Below are 19803 nucleotides of genomic sequence, written 5' to 3'. Positions count from 1 at the left end.
TCACAATGAAACTTTTGTAAAATGAGTAGTAACCACTACACTTATTCAGGAAAATTTTTGTTATTGTATAAGACACACGAGTATGCCTAGCATTTACATAAAATGCTAAAAACTACTGTCGATTTTATTAAAACTTTTATTATGTTTGTGTAAACTCACTTAGTTAAACTCATTGATTTTACTTTTAGTTAATTGATTGTGTATCTCAAGTCTGCGGTTCCTGTTTGGAACAAACGACCTGGTTAAGAAGAAACTTTGCCGTAAAGGAACAAGATGAAGATTCGACGCCCGATTCTAATATAATAAGCGATACATTTGTAAATTCTAACCACAATGTACAGGCACAGTTGGTGAGTAAATATTTCTTTGTACATTTTTAAGAACGGGATTTATAAAACATTTCGTAATGCTTTTTATATTATATCAAATCATCAATTTGATGACTTGGCTCATAACTCACTTAGTTTCCGGATTGAACGGCGCTGAAGTTGTGTATGCCGAGCGATCGAATTCCTATCTGAAGTCTTCATTAGGGTTTCCGGAGTTTCCGTCCCCTGCGCCCAAAGATGACTTTACTATTAGTCTGCACTAATGTTGTTTATTTATAACATTGATGGTGACGTTCTTTTGGGTGGGAGTTGGAACGAAGATTCTTAACGGCAGGAATTGGATTGGTGGACAGAGCAGACAATGTTTTATTATGATTGGAGAGAGATGTCCATGTTGAAGGCAATCGTATGCCGTCATTCTTTTTGAGGCAATTGGGACGTTTTTTGATCACGTTGTACCCAGATTAAATGGTCACACAGTATCTGGTTTTTATTCTATTTTCATAATTTGACACAACTTTGTTGAAACTCGCTCAGCGACTGTCCAGATTTTGATATTGGAGGAGAGAGTTAACGCACTCACATTATTGTTTTTATAGTCCCGAATACACTTTAACAAGTCCAATGTCTTTATTATTTAAATTTCTGTCATCAGTTTATAAATGTTTAAAACAATTTCTCCCACTTTCGACTTCTTATAATGGGAATTAAAACACTCGTTTCGGATTTATTTACTGATTTATTTTCAAACTGAATGATATTACAAAATTTTTATTTTAATAAGTGTCTATAAATAAATCGGTCCTCTTTATAGTCAGGTAATTTATTCGAAATACTTCTGGCAATCAGTAGAATATTCGAACAATCGCAGATCAGGATTCTAGTCTTTTCGTCTGAACTGGACATATCGATGTTATAATTATTCACGCCTAAAGTACAGAACCGCATTTCGTTATAATATATGAGGGGTATAGAAGCAAAATCCGTCAAGTCACATCTATCAAAATTTTCAGAAGACGTGAAAAACTATTAAACAGGACTCCTGCGATATTTTGAGCTTTTTGTTTGATTTACTTGTGTTCTAGTATTATGTTTTATTAGAAGAATACAAACGAAACAAACATTTGAGCTGCAGTTTCAGTATAAAATTGGTTTTATTTATGGACATGACGGGATTTGCAACAAAATTTAGCAACTTTGGATTCGAAATTTCTGAAAAATTCAAAATAACGTGTCTTTTAAACTCCACTTAATAAATTATTTTAAACATTAGACTCTTATTACTTAAAACATTTTTATTTGTTCATATTTATTTAATTATTGTTAAAAAATTGAAAATAATATGAACTCATAAAAAGGAACTTTTTTTAACACAACAAATTTCACATCCGAATTGTTTATTTTGGAGAAAATTGTTCACATAACTTGTCAATAGTTGTGGATCACTCTCGTCATTATTAAGAGAAAAATGTGTGGCATCTTTATAAAACTTCAAATCGGAATTTTCTTGCCAATCAGTTTCATAATGCGTTTCTAATAGTTTGGCAACACTGTAGGCCTTCTTTTTGTCACTTACTCTGCCAGCTTCAAATTTGTCAGGATTTATCGAACGAATATGTTTACAAATGTCCTTTGGAACACCAATGGAGGTAATATAGTTGCTTTCGCTCCGAACTTCAATTGTATTATCATTTCGCTTCAAAATCCTAAAGCATTCGCACTGTTGAAATTGAAAGTGCCAAGCTACTGATGGTTTAATAACTTCTGATACTGAAGTTTCAAACGCGTCCTAGTCTTCGATCAATTAATAGATTGTGGCGTTTGTTCTATTATAGCTTTTAGTGTTCTGGATTGGTTATATTTTCTGTTTTTTTTTTTTTAATTTTTCCTTCAGATATACCAAAAACTCTATCTGGCGGCATGAAACTGTGTCCTATAACTAGGAATATTAGTTTAATAAAACGAATTTTATCAGGCACCTTTTTATGGAGAAAACTTGCAAGCATACCGATTATTGTAATATTTTTATTTTGACCTGTACCGTACAGCCATCTACACAAATCAAAATTTCTTAACATTTTTGGAAATTTTACGTTTTGATATTCTATAGAACACCGCTGAAGCTATGACACTTGAATTTTTTGGCAAATCTAAATCGGTCCCTCAATCCTCAAAAAAAAATAATCCTTCAAAAAAAATCGCTTTACCCTAAATTCTATCTTTTTTCACTCCCAAAATTTGCATTGAGGCTCTTCTGCATACACTAATCCATTCGCGACCTTGCTTTCTTCTTCTTCTTGTAGTTCCTTCTCCTATCGGAGGTTGGCTATCATCACAGCTATCCGTACCTTATTGACGGCTGCTCTCGGACGGACCACTCTCTTAGGTTTCTCAGCCAGGAAATTCTTCGTCTTCCTATGGATCTTTTACCCTTGAGTTTACCTTGCATTATGAGCCTTAATACATCATATTTCGCACCTCTGGTAATGTGGCCTAAATATTCCAGCTTTCTTGTTTTGATGTGCTTTATGACATCGCAATCCTTTTGTAGCCTTCTTAACACGTCTGAGTTTGTAATTCGTTGGGTCCATGGTATTTTCAAAATCCTTCTATGGACCTTGCTTTGGTAATCTATAATTTATCGATATCTCTTTTTGAGAAATTGTGCTGCTCAGTTCTCCCTCTGCTCGTCTTCTTCTTCCCTGCGGTCTCTTAGCCTCACAACATTTTAATATGAGGGCATTTTGTTTAAGTTTTGATGGAACTTCATAAAATCTTTCATGAACAAATTGCAGATCCCTCATAGTTAATAAATTTCACTTCAAGAACTTATTTTTATAAAAAACATCTTGGTTTTTCAGGCAAACATTTGGCCTAATATCTAAAAACCAAACATGATTAGTTCGAAGCATTGAGACATTATCTAGCTCTCTATGCTTACCTATTTTTTATACCGGCTACTCTTGTGTGTTTAGCACGCTGTACGATTCTTTTCTGGCTATATTCTGAAGTTGTTTTTTCTATAGAGCTACCAATATTACAACATCCATTATCATTATCCATTACATCCATTATCATTATCCATTACATCAAAACAAAAGGAAATTTACGTAAACCTACTTTGAATAACATCTAAACAACACTAAAAATATTACATGGTTAGAAGCTGCCACATGCCACTTCGTGAAAACGGGTAAATCACGTGTCAGTCCAAACGCGTCCCAGTCTTCGATCAATTAATAGATTGTGGCGTTTGTTCTATTATAGCTTTTAGTGTTCTGGATTGGTCAGGCCTGACTTGGCGATCTTTGCAACTATTTTTTTTTAACAACGCGGGTTTTGCAGCTTAAGCGTATTTTCTCCTTTAAATTACTCCGATTTAAGGTCGAATTTGCACCTAAACGCAAATTTCACAAAAATGTGACTTGGCCGGTTGTGCATCTCTACCCCTTATATTATTATATAAGACATATAGGAAGTAGAGGTGATGAGACGAGATTTTGGATTATAGTAAAGAGTTGAATTTACTGAAATTTCAATGATCTTTGATGTATATGAAATCGAGAATTAGTGAAACATCTCTCACATTATTTTTGTTTAAATTTCTAGCTTCTCTCAGAAATTCTGGCACCTATCTTAGATATCTGCTTCGGATCCTCAGAAAAGGACAAAGTTAACAACATACTAATATCACTTATGTGCAATATAGTACCTTATTTAAAAACTCACACTGTAAAAAATATGCCGAGTTTTGGAGCTTGTTCAAAATTACTATCTAGTCTTAGCAGTTATCAGTATACAAGGAAAGCATGGAAAAAGGACGTTTTTGATCTCCTCCTAGACAACACACTTTTTCAAATGGAATATAGTTGTATGAAGTATTGGAGGATAATCGTTGACAATTTAATGACACATGATAATACAACTTTTAGAGATCTAATGAGTAAGTACATTTCATAGATACATGTAATAATGTAAACTTAGTAATATATTTAATTGATAGCAAATACTAATTATAATGCAGTTGCAGTCGCTACTCAACGCAAATCAACAGACACAACGATTGCAATATATGTATTCAGTCAATGGCGTATCTGCGAAGTGTTAGTCAGCGCTAACTATTGAGGCTGACTTGCATCCACAACTACTTCATTGCTATGCTTTATTTAACCAATGCTGCTGAAATGCCTTCTTAAAAAGAAGAAACTTCATCATAATTGGCGTTTTCTGAACATTTTTTTCTTTTTATTTAGGAACATTGCGAAAATGGACATAATATTATAGAATTTAGTATAAAACAATTTATTTAGCTTTTTTTCTGTAAATTGTTTAATACTTTTAAATTAGTCGTATAACTTTTTTTTTTCTTTTAGACAGAGTATCAATGAATCAAAGTGGAAGCTTAAATATATTTTCCTCTAGAGAACAGGAATATGAACAGAAAGCACAATTATTGAAACGATTAGCTTATGTTATATTTTGTAGTGAGATGGATCAATATGCCAAATATATGCCAGATATTCAAGGTTTGTAAAGACATACTAAATTAATTTTTATGTCAAAATTTTACTTTCACTAACTGTATCGTTTAAGTCTTTGGTCCTCCGCCATCCTATCATTTTCTTTAAATTGTTTATACTGAAATAATTGTTTGGTAGTTTTGTAGGTCTTCCTATTTAATATATACTAATATTCCGTTTGTTGATGCGGACCATTCACTTTAAAATTAAAAGAACACAGATGGATATTATTATTACATAATTTCTATAACAATAATTATATACAATAACATAAAAATCCACAGTAAAAAGTATCAAATATCACAAAATTAATCATGATTTAAAGGGTGAGGCACTAGTGCGAGTCCAATTACTCATTTGTAGTAAGAGATGCGAAAAAAATTATTTAGATAAAAAGTGGAGCATAGTTAGGAACATACTTTGAAAATATTTTCAAATCTACAGAGTCACTCAAATTGACAAAGTGAAACAAACTTATCTTTTTTTTTAATGGAACACCCTGTCAATATGGGTAGCTCTGTATATTTGAAAATATTTTTTAAGTATTGCCCTTTCTATTCTGCAACTTTTATCTATAGTTATAAATTTTTATCTATTATTTATAAAACTTTTTGTGACTTCCAGAAGTTTGGCAGATAAATATTTATAACACCAATTTTTTAAATATAAAAATTATTTACAAGATCGAGGGCTATTAACAACAACATAAAGTATACAGAAAAAAAGATTAGTACAGTAGGCGGTACTGTCGACTAGCGCGAAGTTTCGTAATATATTTTCTGTATTTTTAAAATTTAAATAATATATTTAAAATTGAATAAAGTCATTGTATTATTTATTTATTATTTTTAAAGATTTTAATAAAATTGAAAAAGTTTACATGTTGCATAACGGTCTCTCCTCGTCACGTAAATGGACTCTTCCAATTGTTTACTGTGACTGCTATTTCGTAAAAAGTCATTTTTAATATGTGCTGATTTAGAAATCTCTTCCAAAGTATAAATATGACAGTTCAACTTAAAATGTTTTACTAATAACACTTTTTGTCACACTTTAATTCAATTTTTAAACTGATAATTGTAAAAATCCGACATTATATTTATATGAAATAATTTTAAAATGAGAAGTGTATAGAATAAAAATTAAAGCCCGATTTCATAATGACATCCTAAACTAAACCTTAACTAATGTTCACTTTAGACTAAAGTACACTTTAGTTTCACACCCAGTTTCAAAATCACTACAGCTCTTCTCATGGTTAAAAGTAAGCTTAGATGTTTAAATTAGTAGGTTTGTAATTGTGTTTCTATCAATTTTGCTTTATTTTTGTCGAAATATTCTTGTTGTGTGCTAATTTGTGTTTAAATTGTAAATTGTTATTAATTATGTCTATATAAAAATAAGTAGTTCTTTAAATTTCACAAAAAGAGAAACTTTTAGTTATTGAGGAAGTATCCAAATATAAATCAATTAAGTATAGAAACCAAGAAAAAAATATATTAACGAAAACTGGAAGTTTTAAACGAAGACAATGGTCGATAAGAGTACAAAAAAGAAAAAGAAAGGCCAATCATAAATGATATTAAGAAACAAGAATTAAAAATCAATATTAAAAATTGAATTATAATTGAAACAAAAATTTGCGCAAGAAAATTTATAATAAATATACTGTACAAAAAGTGTTTAATGTTATTTATAAGTAAATTTAAACTATACACAAAATTTAAGAACACGGTACAGAAAATACTGAACTAATATATTTATGATTAATATATGTACAATTGTAAAAATGCAAATTAATGAAATATAAGCGTTATAATATCCTATAAAATTCATCTTGACAAAAGTAAGTGTAAAACTTATACATTGTAACTTACTTCAGAAACAAAACAATTGGTTTAATAAAAAATATTTTCTTAGAAATTGTGAATCTAATTCTGCACCATTTAAGTTAAAGTTGGGTTGTAGTAGGTATTATGAAACTGAAATTTGCACTTAAAGTGGACTTTTAATTTATTTAATGTTCACTTTAAATTGATTATGATGTCGGGCGTTATGAAACAGACGATTTTATATTGTTATTAATTGGATGGGATGGATTCATTTAATGTCTGTACTTTGTTAGTTATTTTGCATGTAGTTTTGAATTTAAATCTGCTTAGCATAAATATATGATGACTAGAAACGAATTGATCTAGAGTAGTGAATCGAAGACTCGCTATTCCATTCCCAGTATAGAAGCTTCACTTCAAAAGGTTTACAATATTACCGTATTTTATCTTAACTTTCAGATTCTGATGTACTGCTAGCATCATTAATATTAATAGGTTCAATTTACGCTTTAATCAAATTGTCAAACTCCCACATTTTTGGCTACACTTCTCTTTTGACGCAGCTTTTCCATTTTTACATGGTTATAGCAGATATAGCTTCATTGAATAAATTTTTAATGTCAGGAAACTTAAATGTTGTGGTATTGAGCTATTTTTACTTCTTACCAGTTCATCTATGTACTTATTATATTCGCGTTTATGTAGTTTAACGATTTCTAAAAGTTGTAATTTTAACAGCGTTTCTTCAAAGAGAATGTCTTTTGAGCGATTTTTTCCAATTTTCTGAAATGATAAGGGGACTTTTCCTAAAAGTTATATTAAAGATAATAATTAAAAAATTGAAGGTTTATTTTAATGTGAATTACGTGAGGGGTTGCTTAAGCCGGTTGACAGCCCATCCAAAAATGCACGTCTTGCAGAAGTCACAGAAGTATCCACCCAAAACTTTTGATTTTATATTTGCATGGTCAGCATTTATCCATGTCTCATCTAAGCAATAAATTGCTCTATTTTCTTTTCTTTTGCAAATAATCTCTTTGCTATAGCACAATTTCATTTCTGTCAAGTAGCAAACTGTTTTTTCCACGTTTTTGAAATTTAAAATTTCATTTTCGTTAGCGTTTGTAAAACGTGGTTCTCTTAAAATTTGGTAAGTCATTATCATTATTGACATCTCTTAGGGCTTTGTTAATTGTAATAATTTCATTACGAAAAAAATATTGATGAACCTTTCTTCTTATCTGTCTTATCAAATTCATCCACAGCATCTATTGATTTTGAACGATTTTGGTTTGTTATTGGTGCAGATAATGTGTGGGTACTTTTATATTCTCGTTACTCTTTAATGACATTGGAAACACTTTTCGAATAAACTTCAACTTTATCTGCAATCCTTTGTTGAATATCCGTTAACGCTAAAGTAGGATTACCTTGTAGTTCACATTTGTATGTAGTAATCATTATTTCATTGGTTCTTATATCTATGTGTTTTTTTATCTCTTTTTCTAGGAGGACTTAGTGCTAAAAGTTGTTCGTTTTCATCCGCAGGCTCCGTATCAGACAGTTTTAATAAATGTAATTATTATAATTTTTCCAACTAAAATAACAAAATGTGCATTTTCAAAATTTACTGTTATAAATGCGTTATTATACTTATAGGAATTATTTTAAAGTAGGCAACACTTTTGTATTGACTATAAATAAATAAGTTCTTAAAAAAATACTTGCACTATATCAATCAACACACGATCTAGCGATTAACAAATTAACAACCAAGAGTTTTGCGCAACTAACTACTGGGACTTGTCATTCGACAGAGCGGAAAAAAATACGTACCGGTTAGCCCAACCGACATTACCAAGATGGTTCGATAACTTGTGGCCAATAGCAAGGTGCTTGTCACGTTCAGACTCCAATATCACGTGGTGACTTCTGTTTATTCTGTCGGTAGCTTGGGGTTGAATATAGTTTAAATATAGTTAGTTGAACTTTCTCGTACTAATGATGCACCCTGTATATAGATTAAGCAAAATAATTCTTTTGAAATAATCTCTTAGCAACGATAAACAATTGTGTACCAATTCCACCGATAAAATAAACACAAACAAACATTTTGTACAGTAATTTATCTTTTTTCTTTACGTGCATTTAAATTAATGTATAAGTGTGTATTAAATCATAGACTTATTTATTTCTTCCTTAATATTTCTAGAACAATTGACGAGCAGCTTGAGGTTAAGCGTTCCGGGAGTGCAAGCGCAAGTTTTCATGTGCTTTAGAGTAATTTTAATTAGAATGAGTCCATTACACGTCACTTCTCTCTGGCCGATAATTATTAGCGAGATGCTTCAAGTATTTCTTCAAATCGAGCAGGAGTTATCTACAGATACAGAAGAATTCAGGTACGTGTTGTTAATATACATTATTTGCTGTAAATTACTCGCTTTAAGGTGTTTGAAGTATGAACAACTTCTGCGAAAACATTCGCCAATAATTACAATGTTATAGGCATTTTTACAATGCGTTAATTCTTGAATTAGGTGTTTAAGGTCCATCAAATACAAGACGAGTCCAGTAATAGATATTAAACTCATGAGGTCGTGTGTTTTAATGAGTGAACATGCATGTTGTCTGTTTTTGAGATTTGTTTAAAACCTTGCTTAAGTACAGCTGCGGTCATGAAATAGTTTACACCCTTACATATCTAGTAGCCGATTTTTTGAATTTGTATCCCGTTTAAACGCATATTTTACGTCAAAATGACGTTACCAGTGGCGGACCCGGACAGAATAGATTAAAATTAAAAAACCAAAATAAAATAAATCTCCTTAACAAAATGGAAATTATAGAAATTTTTAAGTTTTTGCTGTTCTTCGAGTTTGGCATTTGCACTTGGTTGTTGCGCGTGATTTAGGTTTTTATTTTTAAATGCGCGAGAAATTTTTGAGAATCACATTAACATACGACAAATTATTATGCAGTGTCGTATGGATTAGCAAATCCATACGAAACTGCGATTTTACAGTCTGTAAAATGTCTTACAATGTAAAAACAAGGTGTAAACTATTCAGTGACCGCAGCTGTACCTAATATTGCTCAAAATATTGATATTTTTTATTATTATTAATACTTTAAAAATAATGTATTTTTTATTCCAAATTTCGTACCAAAAAAAAACAATACAAAATGTTTCACGTTCCAAAAATTATAGGAAAATGTGGCATTAGCTAGTCTGTAGTGATCCGGTGTTTGTATGTATACTGTAATATACAAGGTGAGTTTTTAGTGCGACATCGGTCGATAATTCTATTGTGGTACAAGATGTGTGGAATTATACAGGGTGGTTAATAACTATGTGGTATAGCAAACATACAATTTTTTAAATGGGACACCCTATATATTTTTTTATTTTTTCATATTTATATTCCTCTTACAATTCTTGTTCCTATAATATTGGGCTTTGCATTAATATATAGTATAGAGTACTAACAAGTTATAACATTTTTATTTCGAAATCCTTATGAAATCGACATCATGTATATAAAGAAGTAATGCATAAACAATTATTTATTTTATATAATAAGGTAAACATGATATTTTAGTTTTTAAATTAAGTTTAATTGAAATCATTGACTAAAATTTGTATACAAGGTGAACTACAAAACGAAATTACGATTTCCTTCGAATTTTTTTATGGATCACCCTGTATTTTATTTTTTAGAAATATTGTATTTATGATACTCTTTAATTTTTATGTAGCATTCCCTATACTTAAACTCATTATTTTCCTAGATATATGGAGTTTTCTTCAAATTTCGGGAATACATTAAATTTTTGTTCAATAAGTAATTGACAAAAAATATAAACCATAATAATATGTAATTAATGTAACAATTAATGTAATAATTAAAGTAATAAGTCTAAAGTAAATGTTCAAAATGTCAATCATCAACGTCTATACAAGTTTGTAACCGATATTCAAATGACCGAGCCACATTTCTTAACATTTGTAAGTTAATTTTATTGAAAGCTTCTCTTATTCTATTTTTCATCTCATCTGGCGTTGTTGGAGGCTTCTGGTATACAAGGTCTTTTATATAGCCCACATGAAAAAATCAATTTTGGAGAATTCCAGTGATCGCGGTGGCCAAATAGTTGGTCCTCCTCTGCCTATTCACCTCTCACGAAAGTTATTATTTAGATGATTGTAAATAGGAGCAGTGTGGTGAACTGGAGCACCATCGTGTAAAAACCACATTCGTTGTCGAATATTAAGCGGTATTTCTGTTTTCCGTTTCAAAAATTATAAGAAGATGTGGCATTAGCATGGTAAATTTTGCAGTAGTATTGGCAAATGATTATTTAGAAAATCCACATATATGGCACCATTCACACGACCGTCAAAAAAATGTGGGCCAATCACATAATCGCCAACAATACCAACATTTATAGACTATCTAGTTTGACTATGAGTGTTAACAAATAGGGATTGGTTTATGCATAGTAATGAAAATTATGCCGATTCACCGTTCCATTTTTGTGAAATGTAGCCTCATCTCTAAAAAGCACATCATCGAAAAAAAAAATCGGTCTCTTTGCACTTGCTGCTGAGACCATTGACAAAAAGCTAATCTGCGTTGATAATCATCGACTGTCAATTCTTGATGTAACTGTATGCTGTAAGGATGCAATTTATGTTTACAAAGGTTTACAAAGTCATATTGACGTGAAATTTCACGAGTGTTGAGATCAGTAGCAGTACATCATATTCCTTTTCTTTACTTAGACCAGTTTTAATTATCTCATTTTTTCATATACAACTGACCCAGTGCAAACAAAACGATCCATTAATTTTTCAAAAGCTCTTGCGTTTGGCTTCCTTCGCTCAGTATTTCGCTCATGATATATTCTGGATGTAAGTAAGCAATTTTTCGAACTTTCTCCTATTACCCAGATCATATCTGTTAACTCTTCTACAGAAAAATTCATTTTTAACAATAAAGACAAGCCACACAGAATGATTAAAAAGGTAATAATATGAGTTTAAGGTTTGATAATATGAAAACTGTCATTTTGTCAAAGCCTACTATTTTACGTTTGACACTGACACAAAATGGCCTTTTACTTATTAATAACTGCGCGTCACAATCGGCAGTTAGGAATGTTTTATTAAAAATTCCTGGCTTGGAATACTGTTGATACAACAATCTAAAAATTGTTACATCAATTGTATATTGTTTTGCTTTCTGTTTTGTGGTGAATTATTTAATGAATAAAAATAATCTTTTTATATTATTATAATATTATACAAAACATATTATCTTGTAGTAATTTTAGGAATCTTGTATTTCATTAGGGAAATATGATATTTCCATAATATCCCATTTATGGATACATTCATTGAATATTGTTATGGTTTATATATTTATTTTTTATTGGTTACTTGTTGAACAAAAATAATTTTGTTATATTATCACTCAATACTCAATACTAACTTCTACTTACAAAAGATTGTAAATAAATACAATATTTCTAAAAAATAAAATATAGGGAGATCCATTTAAAAAAATTGAGAAAATCGTAATTTTGTTTTGTAATTCACCCTGTATACAAATTTTTGTCATTGATTTCAATTAAACTTAATTTAAAAACTACAATATATTATTTAATTTATGATATAACATAAATAATTGTTTATGCATTACTTCTTTATATACATGGTGTTGAGTTCATAGGGATTTTGAAATAAAAATGATCATAACTTGTTAAATACTCTATATATATATATATATATATATATATATATATATATATATATATATATATATATATATATATATATATATGTATATATATATATATATATATATATATATATATACTATAAGAACAAGAATTATGAGAATATAAACTTGAAAAAATATATAGGATGTTTCATTTAAAAAATTGTATGTTTGCTATACCACGTAGTTATTAATCACCCTGTAGAATTCCACATATTCTCCAAGTATGGAGAATATCATTGCCTACATTTTTTCTAAATAAGTTTATCACATCGTATCCTATTGAATAACGTATAAACAGCCGTGTATAAAAAACTTACAGCCATTTTGTAATGGTTTGCGACATTTGATTAACTAACGTGGATAATTCCTAATTAAAAAATTAACGCATTGTTCTGTTATTGTTGGTTACACATATTTGTGACGAATGCGATAAGATGCTTCGTGAACCGTTGAAAAAAGGTTAGTACTGACTTACATGACAAGAAATGTAAGTAGGTATAAATAATACGAAATTGATACTAAAAAATTCGTATTTTTGTAAATACAGAGAAACATGAAACATGAACTGAACACTATCTTGAAACAGCATAAGGTTAAATACACAAACATAAAAATGTGATTCTATCGAAGCAGCGTATATCTGGTTATAAATTAAATATTCATTAATACGCCATGTCTAGATCATGTTTATATGTTTGTCTCAAATATATGTAACCGTCCTATACGAATATAAACATGCATATTTTTAAATGTCGCTAATGTATGTAATTAACTAAATTTTGTTATATGTGCAACTTTATATTTTAAGAGTAACCAAAAGACATGGCGAGAATAATTATTGTTTTAACAAAACAATACAATGTTTTACAAAAACTAAATAATTATTTAGAGAGTGAGTGTAAACTGAGAAAAACCAAACTAAGTCGTCTTCCTATATTACCCATTCAGAAATAAGATTTTTTTATTAAGAAAATACTTATAAAATACCATCACATTCTTTAATGAAAATCATCACAATAAAGATAATATTTTTAGTAAAATATCGCTAAATAAAGTAGGAAAAAAGAAATAATTAGCTTTTAAATCAAGTGTTACCTAAGACAAATCTTTACATCTAGTGTAGTTACCTTAATGTCGTAAACTATTAAGTAAATACATTTATTTTGTAAAACGTGAAATTTTTTAGTAAATTATAAAAAATTGTTACTGCTTTTTTTCGTAACTTCTTCAGTCACATCTTAGAACCATATTTTTGTTGTATTCTGTAGAACAATATTTTTCTTTTTTTAGTTCTTTTATTTCCGTATCATGTAACAGTAGCCACGTTAGCTTTGCATTTGCTGCACCTAGCAATGCTTCGAGTATTTTTTAAACTTTGTTGTTTGTGCTTAGGGCTGTATACGACTACTACTGGACTGCATTATGGAAAGGGCACTCGAAAGAAGCTGAAAAATATAAATACAAATTTAGATATTATATTATGTATATTATATTATACAAATAATTAATATTACTGCATTGGTCAAATTTGTATAAAGTTATTTCTGCACTTTGTCAGTGTATCTGACTGGTAATTGCCCTCTACTTCCCTTTTCGCCAACGTTTTCAATGAAGCATTAGCATCTATATTATCGACACAATTGATGTGACCAAAGAAAGTTTATATATTTCTGAAGACGAAGCTAGAGCGACGCAGTGACCCCATCGTACTGTTTCGAGGGGACTTATCCAAGCCGACAGCTGCAAGGGAACAAGAGAATATCCTGACTCTGAGGGAGGTCCAAGAGCTAACATATATCTACTTCTAAATAATATGGTCGGCAGGCTAAGCAAGAACTACCATTTCTCATAATATCGGTACAAAAATCAAAAGTTTTGATAATAATACAAGGAAGGATAATTATTATAAGACGCGTTTCCCGGTTATACAATCATAAGAAATTAGTATAGATGCAGTTCTGTAGAACTATTCAAAGCTGTAGTGTAAAAAGTGAAAATGACCATAATGATTATCAACATCGTTAAAAGAGACAGTACCAAACGAAGAAGGGAACGAGTATTCTTACAGAAAACACCGACAAACTTGACGTATCTTGGTAATATTTATCCATTAAAAGACTAGAGTGCTGACACAGCAAAATCATCGTACCGCAGAAACGTCCCATTACTTGAAGGGGAGCTGTGACACGGTTGTTAAATTAACTGCGTTCAGGCTGGAGTACTGATTAACGAGAGCCTGTAACATTAACTGTTATGCAAAAGTACACAGGAGAATCCAGACAGACAGAAAAAACGTTATACGAGCAATAACCTCAACATCCAAAATATCAGGGCGCTTAATGCCCAAAAGATTGGGACAAATTATTGGATAAGATAAAATTGGAATCTGCATCTTTTATAGATTTGACCTGCATCTTTTATAGTCATGGAAAATCCTTAAACTCTCATACAAAGTGAATGGTTCTTATCTAGAGCCCAGGGCTTCTTGTTTAATGAAAGATTCGAATGTGGTACAAACATCTCCTGACCTACCGTCTGCAGGTATTGTTCCACCTGATATAAAGAAAAGAAGAAGATACGCAGGTGTTAACCTTCTTTAGGAATTTTGAGTTTGTCCTTATGACAGTCAAAGTTATTCCACATATTTTTCTTCGACACCACATCTCAATATATTTGAATGATCTAGGTTTTGGGAATCATAGTTGAATATTAAACAAATATGTGTAAAATTCTCACTCGTAAGTCACCAGATTTATATTCGTGAAGTTTACCAGGAAGATGTTATCTCGTCCAAGCTATTCACACTTGGACTAGAAGACGTGTTCAAAGACATTAACTGGGCAGATAAAGGAATAAATGTTAATGGAAGAAAACTGAGTCATTTGACATACGCTGATGAAGTTTCCAAGAACTACAGACCATGATGACGCAACTATTTCAAGCTTCGGAAAAAGTAGGTCTTAAGATAAACTTGGCAAAAACAAAAATAATGACAAATACACCGAACATTAGAAAAATAACGTTTACGTTACGTAATACGAATACATCTACCTGGGACAGATAATGAAATTTAACAAAGAAAATCAAACTGCCGAAATTACCAGAAGAATAACGTTAGCGCGGGCAGGATTTGGAAAACTGAGTTGGATCTTAAAAAGCACTAAAATAGAACAATATTTGAAAACCTGAATTTACGATCAGTGTATCCTCCCTATACTCACGTATGACTCACAGACGTGGACACTCACCAAGTCTAATATGGATAAAATAGTAAAGACACAAAGAGCGATGGAAAGATCAATGCTCGAGATGAGACTTGTAGACAAAAAAACAAACAAATGGATTACAAGAAAAACCAAAGTAAAAGACGCAGGAGAACATGCTGCCAATTAAAAATGGAGCTTCGCAGGACACAATGCCCTACTGAAGGATAAAAGATGAAACCACGAAATATAACAATGGAGACCATGGTTAGGAATGAGAAGCAGAGGAAGACCGCAAATGAGATGGGCTGATGAGGCCTATGTTTTATGTATTATATATTTCTTGGGGAATGCAGTCAATTTATTTTGGGCTAATCTAAAAATGAAAGTTTACATTTAGACAAAACTAATATAAGCAAAAAAACTTACTGCTTGTGGTTACTAATTAATAAATTAACTTCAATAAACTTGAACAATTTAAATAACACAAAAATTAAACAATTTTGGCTTTACCATCGAAAAAAATTGAGGATACTGGGAATGAAGGTATCCAATTTACTTACGAAAAAGAGGTAAATAATTGATTGCTTACCTTTCTTAGATTTGTTAGTTCACCGAGATTCTAATAATGTCCTTCGCACTCAATGGTACAGGAATCCTTTATGCAGTAATAGATGTATTCATTATATTTCTCAACATTCGTACATAATGAAAATTAACCTAATTTTAGGTCACAAGAACAGAAAATGTAAACTATCACATAGGTAGTGAAATTATGACCTCACCAAATTAAGAGAAATTTTACTAGAAAATGGTTATCCCAGGGGTGTAATAAATAAATTAATTTTTAGCACTAATCATAACAGAAAACTGCAGGTAGATATCATTTAACAACGAGAAGAGAAGATAGAAGGTTTACCTATCCTATCTTATTTTTCTCTAACACATATTATTATATTAACTTCTTCTTCTTCGCGTCCCATGTCAGAATTATCCGACGTTGCCGATCACCATTGCGAAGGCTTCTCGATCTTCTGCAATATGGAATAATTGTCCTGCATTTGTTATCTGTGTCCATTCACGAATGTTTTTTAACCAAGAAAATATGTCTTTTTATCATTTTGCTATAGATTGATTTTTCGGTAATTTCTTTCCCAACCTACCCAATTATTTTATCAGTCAAACGACATTTGAGTGATGTCAAATTAACATCAAATGACTATTTTGTCAAAATTATAATAGTAGGGGAGACCGGGGTTAGTTGTTACAATTTTTTCATTTTATTGTTTTGTGCATTCAATATGTAAAATAGGCACCTAATTATTTTAAATATTAAATTTACAAGAAACTTGCCACTTTAAGGAAAAAATATATATTTGTGTAGTATTGCAAATTATATCAAATTATCCCCCAATTTAAAATACAAACTATTTTAAAAATTATTTAAATCAGTTTTAGACTAATTATACTGGCAATGTATGCTTACAAAAATTGGAAAACCGTCACTGCAAAGTTCATGCATCCACCCCTTACAGTCTACATATTGCACCCATTTTTCTTTTGATTTTGAGTTAGTGTACGAATCACAACATATAATGCGGAAACATTCTCCATTTTATTCATCTCTTTCTTTGAAACAATTGCACTTTTGACTTTTTGTTTTCCTTTTTTATTCGCTTTTAAGTTTCTCAGATGCTCCTGCTATAATAATGCTTGCTTTTATATCTTTAGGACTAATAAGTCCTGTAACTAAAGCGCGAGAAGTTGAAGGTTGTGGATCTTGGTCTGGTTCCTTGTTGATAACTTGTGGTGGCGTACTTGATGGTGGAGTGTTACAAAAAACGCAAAAATGGTCGGTCTACGTCAGAGCCTTAAACCACACTAACCAAAGTTCGCCAAGAGGTAGTGAGGTATGCACCGCATTGACTACGTCGAGTTAAAGGTGCTGCCGTCTCGTTAAGTTGATTAAAATTAAATGTAACAACCTGTCCCTTGTAACAACTAACCCGGTCTCCCCTAGTGTAGTTTTAAATTGTAATTTGTTTAATTTTTATGTTATTTAAATTCTTCATGTTTATCAAAGTTAATGTATCATTTAGTAACCACGAGCAGTAAGTTTTTTTTGTTTATATTAGTTTTGTAAACTTTCATTTTTAGATTGTCTTGAGAAAGGAAATAAAATTTCCGAAACCTTGACTAAACTCAAAGGGTTTTAGTTTTAGCCCACAATAAATTGACTGTATTCTCCAAGAAAAAAAAAACAGTTTATATTGTATCGGAAATGGAGTACGACCGTCAATTTAGATACAATATGTAGTTCGATACGATACTTGAGGGTTGTCGGTCAAAATTTGGAGTATAAAAGAAAGGATACTTGCTAGTTCATCCTTTATTAAAGAAGACTTCGTATATCAATACATACACATCATCAGTTCTTTTAAAATCAGTTAAATGGGCATACATCCATAGAAAAATTTGCAAAAGATTTACCTTACAGAGATATGTAGTTGTAAAAAGATGTAAAAGATGTGTAGACAGAAGTATATAAAAAGTTGAGTAAACGAACAGATTACATTCTAATATGGAGGACAAACAGAATTCCAAAAGCATTGATATTGTTTTTTATTTAAACATTAAACAGTTGGTTTTAGACAAATATATTTGCATGCGCAGTATATTAAATTGAGTATTTATGACATTTATATACTAGTTTTAATTTGATGTTTTTGTTTTTTTTTAATAAATTGTTGTGCACGTTTTAACAACAATTTGTTCCTTTAACAAATATTTTTAAGTGGCGTGTTATTTTTCAGAGCGATGCATTTGTTAATTAAAATAAATGTCGTTTTCTATTATTACAGTATATTCCATAGTTTCTTATCTCTGGGAACTTTAACTATCACCCTTGAGGAAAACGTGGGCATTCACTACGCTCTCCCCACTTCCTAATTTGTTCTCGATCACATATACTCTATTGCTCTATTACTGCAATATTGTGCAGTCTTCCTTTGTTCTTCGTCAGCATCGCAATCGGAGTATTCACGAGTTACCAATTGTTCTGGATATGGAGCATCAATTCATGCATTTACATTTTAACAAATTCAGAAGTGTATTACACCTTACAAGTAATCAGAACGTTCCCTTATGTGAAAAATTTGATGGAATGTCCACCAAAAACTTTGTTTGTATTGGAACTATTTACTTAACTTATATTTTTGTATGAAACTGATGTATTTTATAATATAATAATAATCTCCCTTGATACTGCTAGTGCAGTTGCTGCAGTTTATTCTACGATATATAGTGACAGTAAGAGAGTCAGTGCCACTCTTCAACTGTCCTATATAATATAAGACCTGGGACCTTTAGATATTTTAAAAATTTCTAGATGTTTTGCATGGGGCAGGGATCGAAACAAGGCCTTCTGTGTGATTGTCAGACACTCCACTGTTTAAGCTCTCTGCTCTGCTATTTATTATTTAACGCTTTTATTAAGATATAGGCTACCTTTTGAAATACTTTAGCAAATGCTCTCATTATTGAAATAAAAATACCGCCACTTGAAAATTTCCTAGTATAATACCCTGAGTACAAAGTAATTAACATAAATTTATTTGTTTGTGATTTGCTGTGGTGGCTGGATGCAACAGGTCCAACAACAGGTAATTAATTATTAAATATATCCTTACTAACGCTTTTCGCATTTCTTTACTACTTCCTTTTTGTTTACGGGAGAAGTTCCAGAAGTACCCAATCAGATTTATAGGTGGCGGTCGTTGTTCGGTAAAATTTACAATAGTTGCATGTACTGATATTACGAAGCTTAACATTACCGAACTCCTTAAGAGTTGTGTTACAGTCGTCAATAATTACTTTTGTCAAATAGAGCTTTGGTTATTGTTGGTACAATATTTTTATATGAAAGTTTTCAGTCCGACTAATATCAAAGTTAACTTAGATAGTGTTCCGTAGATTTTTATGTTAACAATTGTTGTATTAAATTAGTGTAAACTAGGCTACAGAACTTGTAGATGGTTCACAAAATGGTAGGAGATGACTGGCGGCTGAATGTTCGCTAGCTAAACATTGAAAACGTTTAAATAAACGCTAGAAATTTCATATTGACTGAAAAT

General features: G+C 30.8%; 1 protein-coding gene across 4 annotated transcripts in view; it reads left to right on the top strand.

The window, feature by feature from the left end:
- LOC140445383 (protein DOP1 homolog) overlaps positions 1-19803 on the top strand; it is a 216205-nt gene that overhangs the window by 180969 nt on the left and 15433 nt on the right. For 2 of the 4 annotated variants that reach the window (XM_072537365.1, XM_072537363.1), the window contains exons 13-17: positions 189-350; positions 3939-4272; positions 4703-4855; positions 8894-9083; positions 19321-19332. In XM_072537365.1, the coding sequence (XP_072393466.1) occupies positions 189-350; positions 3939-4272; positions 4703-4855; positions 8894-9083; positions 19321-19332 (851 nt within the window). The remainder of the gene's footprint in view (positions 1-188; positions 351-3938; positions 4273-4702; positions 4856-8893; positions 9084-19320; positions 19333-19803) is intronic. The other 2 variants (XM_072537366.1, XM_072537364.1) reach the window with 1 other exon arrangement.

This window comes from Diabrotica undecimpunctata, chromosome 7 (assembly GCF_040954645.1).
Source record: "Diabrotica undecimpunctata isolate CICGRU chromosome 7, icDiaUnde3, whole genome shotgun sequence".
Lineage (NCBI taxonomy): Eukaryota > Metazoa > Arthropoda > Insecta > Coleoptera > Chrysomelidae > Diabrotica > Diabrotica undecimpunctata.
This window is presented reverse-complemented; position numbering and strand designations above follow the sequence as displayed.